The sequence below is a fragment of the Sinocyclocheilus anshuiensis genome, unplaced genomic scaffold (genome assembly GCF_001515605.1).
Source record: "Sinocyclocheilus anshuiensis isolate Anshui unplaced genomic scaffold, SAMN03320099.WGS_v1.1 scaffold117, whole genome shotgun sequence".
In the NCBI taxonomy this organism is placed as follows: Eukaryota; Metazoa; Chordata; class Actinopteri; order Cypriniformes; family Cyprinidae; genus Sinocyclocheilus; species Sinocyclocheilus anshuiensis.
The window spans coordinates 337,137-342,935 of NW_015536624.1; the positions used below are offsets into that span (position 1 = coordinate 337,137).

Below are 5,799 nucleotides of genomic sequence, written 5' to 3' on the forward strand. Positions count from 1 at the left end.
CGATTAATCGCATCCAAAATAAAAGTTTTTGTTTACATAATATATGTGTGTGTTCTGTGTATAAATACACACACGTGCATGTATATATTTCAGAAAAATATGTTATGTTTATATATTAAATATATTTATTTATAATCTAAATTATATTAATATAAATATAGACATAAATATTTTCAAAATATATACTGTATGTTTGTGTATTTATATATACATAATAAATATACACAGAACACACACATATATTATGTAAACACAAACTTTTATTTTGGATGCGATTAATCGCGATTAATCGTTTGAGAGCACTAATTCTTTTAAACTATTCACTTATTTATACGTTTATACGCATTATATACAGTACCATTCATATTGTTTATCTCCATTCAGTTACGATTTTATTAGATTTTTTTATTATATATTACAGTAATATAATGTAATGCATAAGGATTACTAGAATCTTCTGCTTAGCAGAGGAAAATGTCTTAAGAATTCATATTCATCTATATATATATATATATAGAGAGAGAGAGAGAGAATTCATATCTATTATATTATACTCTTGCCTTCTAAAATAATAGAAAAGATCAAGTTAAAATCTTTTTAATATAATATAATATAGCTGATTGTGCACCTGTTAATGTGTGTATTTGTGTATATCTTTGCATGTGTTTTGCTGGATCAGTCTGCAGCTCCTCTGTTGGACTCCAGCGTTTTTCGTTCGAAGGTTGATCTGGGAAAGAAACGGAGCATAAAGCGCAGCAGACCGTCTCGTGCCGTCCGACAGAGAGCCGTTCTGCCCGCTCTGACAGAGGGAACGCAATCCGACTGGAGGTTCTGCGACTCCACAGGTGGGGTCAACACATCACATCATTTTACATCGAATTGTAACTCTGTGTCACATGATGTTACATTTTCAGCCTAAATCCTTTAGAATCTGTGTGACTCAACTGTAAAAACTCTGCACACCTTTGACTGATTGAACAAAAGCAATCTGTTACAGATGCGAAAGATCAGTGTTCCAATGGAGTGGACTCTGAATCAGATGAGGAACCGTCCCGGGACGTCACGTCCTCTCCAGCCCCAAACCAGCCCAAGAGAGTCCCTGTGTTTCCTGGGATGGACCCTTCTGCCCTCATGGTATGTCCCTGCTGGTATATGTCCAGTTTTGGATGCCTAACTAACTAAACCACCTGGGGTTAAGTTTAGGCTTAGGCTTGGTGAATTGAAAAGACCGTACTTTTCAAAAAGCCTATAATAAATTTAGTGTTGCAGTGACTCATGAAACACCAGTCACACCTTCACATAACCACACTCCCAGTTTCCATTTTTGACACACTGCTCTGCAGACAAAGCAACTTTATTTTACCCATCCATCTGAAATACACTACTGTTTAAAAGTTTGTGAGTAGCAATAGTGAAAAAAATGTTTTTGAGAAAGTTTTCTACTAACCAAGACTGCATTTATTTGACCGTAAATACAGTAATATTGTGAAATATCACTACAATTTCAAATAACGGTTTTCTGTTGGAATATATTTTAAAATGTAGTTTATTTCTGTGATCAAAGCTGAATTTTCAGCATCATTACTCCAGTCTTCAGTGTCACATGATCCTTTTAAGAAATCATTCTAATGCCAAAGAAACTTTTTTATCAGTGTTGAAAACAGTTGTTTTTAAGCATTATATCAAAGCCAGATTGTGATGTTTGTGGTTTCTTGTCTACTTATTTAAATCATATTTTGTTTATAACCTTTTTAGTAGCAGTAATTGTTTAAAATTATTTAATTACTAAAACAATCTATATAACTATAGTTTTTATGCCTCTGGTTTCAGTTGAAAATAAGATAACAGATTTTTTTTAATGATTTATTTTACTTTGGAGTAAAGTATTTTTAATGTTGGTCTGTGGCTATGCTGACAAACCAGCATAAATCAATTAACATAAAACATTAATTTCTAAGTTTGTCTCGTCTTTCTCTCGCAGGCCCAGCTAAAGCGGAGAAGTGCAGTGATAGAAACAGAAAGTCCAACAGAAGCAGTCCCCTCACGCTCTCCCCGCACACCCACCATGGCCCTCGGCCCCAGAGTGCTGCCCCCTGTTGACGCCAAGGACAGTGGGTACGTGTGACCAGAAACTTTTAGTAAAAAACTTTTATATTGCTTATGGAATGTGATGCAATCACATTTTCATTGTCAGATGAGTGCATTTTATAACTCTACAGAGCAGATTTAACTCTGTAAAGCCTACTGTATCGTATTTGATACATTTCTAAGGCTTCCAAATGATCAGCATGATCAAAACTTTACAGAAAAACCTGTTGTACACAATCTACTGCATGCCTTCTGTCGTCTGTTTGATAGCTCATACTTTTTAGCAAGTAAAAGGTGTTTTATTATAATTGTAAAAACGTCCACTTTCTATGGAAGCCCATTTCCGCCACTGAATAAAAAATAAAAAAAGGTTATTGCGACTTTTTATCTCACAATTCTGACTTTTTTCACAGAATTGTGAGATATAAACTCACAATTGCGAGTTATAAAGTCAGAATTGCAAGATATAAAGTCAGAATTGCGAGAGAAAAACTTTATCTCATATAAAAAAAGTTTATATCTCACAATTCGGACTTTATAACTCGCAATTGCGAGTTTATTTCTCAGAATTGCGACTTTATATCTCACAATTATGACTTTTTAACTTCTCAATTGCGAGTTTATATCACGCAATTCTGAGAAAAAAAGTCAGAATTGTGAGATAAAAAGTCACAATTACCTTTTTTGTTTTTTATTCAGTGGCGGAAACGGGCTTCCGTAACTTTCAGCTCATGGTTGACATGTTTTTTTTTTTTTGCTGTGAAATCTTTACTGATTTTTATGAAGTAAACGTAAGAATAACTTTCATATTGTTAATAATACAGTAGTCAACATTTGAAGTGGATCAAAACATTTCATCAAAGTTGAATCCTAAAACCTAAAACCAAAATGCGTTCTTTTCTTAGGACAACTTTGATTTTTTGATCCACTTCAAATGTTGACTACTATATTTATATATTATATGTATATATATATATATATATTTGATTATCCAGACATAAAAATGTGATTATCAAATATGATCATCAGGTTTTTGAGGAGCGTTTATTTGTTCATCTCTCAATCATCATTGTATTGCATTGCATATGTTTAGATCATAAAACTATTTAAATACCATCATTATTGGAGTGATAACTGATATTTATATGCATATTTCATCTTACTTTTAAGCCATATAAATATCAGCATCTGCACCAAATTGCATGTATTTGCTCCCTTTGGGCCTCTGAATAAAACTTAGGGTTTTTTTCCTCCATACACTGAAAAATGCTGGGTTGTTTCAACCCAACTTTGGGTCAAATATGGACTAACCCAACTTTTGGGTTAAAAATTGAATATAAAAATTTAACCCAACGGTTGGGTTAGTCCATAACTGACCCAAAGTTGGGTTGAAACAACCCAGCATTTTTTAGAGTGTACTTTCACTATATCATAATATATGTACCATAAATCCTAATATATCGGATATCATACAAATAAAATAAAATTAAACTCATAAAAATTCTTTTTAATAGTTTGTCCCAACGGTTCAGTAAACGGTTATAGACAGAAATAGATTTTTTTGACTATTATTTCATATGTCGAACTTTAAAGGATTCATTTTATAGTGCTGTTTCAATGTTTGTTTTATTGCTCTAATTATCCTTGATACACATTATGGTGCTTCATTTAGCACATTTGTCTGAATACATAATGATGAATTGAATAAGAATGATCTGAATTATGTCAAATGTAATAATTGTGATTAATGTAAATCTAGGTCCGGCTCTTCACCCTCCTGGCTGCTTGAGCTCAAATCCAAGAAGCGAATGAGTCAACCTGAGAGTGAAGCGTGAAGCTCAGGTCAGAGTATGTGCTGGAATCACCCGTCCAGTCCTCTGATTCCCTTTTAAAGGGGTCATCGGATGCGACATGCACTTTTACATGTTGTTTGAACTGAAATGTGTGTTGGCAGGGTGTGTACACAACCACCCTATAATGATAAAAATCCACCCAGTGGGTTTTTTTTTTTATCTGGTTAAATGTTTTCCCCTTTCTCAAATCGAGCCGATCTCAGATGCCTGTCTGTGTGACGTCACCATAGACTGTATAAAAACATGGACATAGTGTCCGTGACGTAACCCGTAGACTTCCGACGAGCGTTTTGAAGCCTAAAGTAGGCGGAGCCATCTAGCGGCCAGTTGATGAATTGCAGCTTAAGTCACTTCCTTGTTGGCTTCACCAGAGAGAGCAGGAGGTTGCGCTGGGACGTCACCCAGACCCAGGCCCCTCCCAAGATTGTTGATTGACACTAGCGTTTTACCTTAGACCCGCCCTGAATGAGTGCTCGTCACCCCATGGACGAGAGGGGGGCGGGGTGAGCAGAGCTCATTAGCATTTAAAGGAACATGCACTAAAACGGCTTGCTGTGAACAGAGCTGTTTCTGACAGGGTAAAAACGGTGTTGTTTTACACTACCATTGAGAATTTTTAACCAAACTATGTTACTGACTTTTCATTAAGACCCTAAAGAATCATATCAACTGGGTGAGCAGAGCTCATTAGCATTTAAAGGAACATGCACTAAAACGGCTTGCTGTGAACAGAGCTGTTTTTGGCAAGGTAAAAAGAGTGTTGTTTTACACTACCATTGAGAAATTTTAACCAAAGTATGTTATAGACTTTTCATTAAGACCCTAAAGAATCATATCAACTTGTGGAAAATGGGCATCCTATGACCCCTTTAAATAATTAGAAAATTTCCCTGAAAGCCCTGGAATATTTGCATGTTGCTCTCTTCATCTCCAGTAGAGGGGGACAAAATCCACATTTATATCACTTAATTTGGGTCTTCTCACAGTTTCAAGGTCCTTTACCCTGCTGTCTTGTTTCACAGGTCTGATGCGGTTTGTTGAGAGGAAGTCCTCTGCCACAAAGATGCCAAAGGAACTGACTTACACGAATGATCTTTCATTCTCATACTGACTGAGCATCAGACTATTTCAAGGACGAGTCCTGGACTGAACTGTTTGGAGGCTTTGCCAAGATGACGTCCTGTTATGCACATTTTTATTTTTACATGAAAGTCTGTCCTAATTGTTTGGCAGCATTATAGACGGCGTGCTTGAAAAGCAAGCGCTGTTCACTGTCAGTCTGGAACCAAGTTAATTTTACAGTTATTTAATTTTGTTTACATTTATTAATCCAACAGATCTTTTTATCCAAAGTGAGGTTGGTTTATCCATCGAGTTCCTCCAGTTCAATCAGTATAGCTTTATGCTACAATGCACTTTAAATAAGTTGGATCACTGGAAAAGGTGCCTTAGGGCTCTTGGGCATTTTATTGCATTTTAAATCAGAATTTAAATATTGTGTTTCTAAAACTTCTAAGTCTGATCTTAAGATGTTCATTGCTATATGAAACTACTTTTTCTTTCTCTAAATTGTTTTCGTTCTGTTTACAACATGTGCCATTCCAGCTTATAAACATCATTTGATTTTGTTCACTTCTTTTCTTTTCTTTTCTTTTTAATCTTTTATTTTCCATATTTTTTCTTTAATTAAAGCTCTAGTGAGCAGAAAAGCAACAGCTGATGTGCTTGGATCGGGCTGATTATCGTTTACGAGGTTTTGTTTTATTGCCAATGCCTTTACAGCAGGGGTGCCCAAACTCGGTCCTGGAGGGCCGGTGTCCTGCAGAGTTTAGCTCCAACTTGCCTCAACACACCTGCC

General features: G+C 35.6%; 1 protein-coding gene across 1 annotated transcript in view; it reads left to right on the top strand.

The window, feature by feature from the left end:
• Positions 1-5,723, top strand: part of LOC107704799 (trichohyalin-like) — a 30,159-nt gene extending 24,436 nt beyond the window's left edge. The window contains exons 7-11 of the mRNA XM_016507828.1: positions 680-845; positions 998-1,134; positions 1,982-2,115; positions 3,848-3,930; positions 4,964-5,723. Of these exons, the coding sequence (XP_016363314.1) occupies positions 680-845; positions 998-1,134; positions 1,982-2,115; positions 3,848-3,923 (513 nt within the window). The 3' untranslated portion in view covers positions 3,924-3,930; positions 4,964-5,723. The remainder of the gene's footprint in view (positions 1-679; positions 846-997; positions 1,135-1,981; positions 2,116-3,847; positions 3,931-4,963) is intronic.
• The last annotated feature ends 76 nt before the right edge of the window (positions 5,724-5,799 follow it).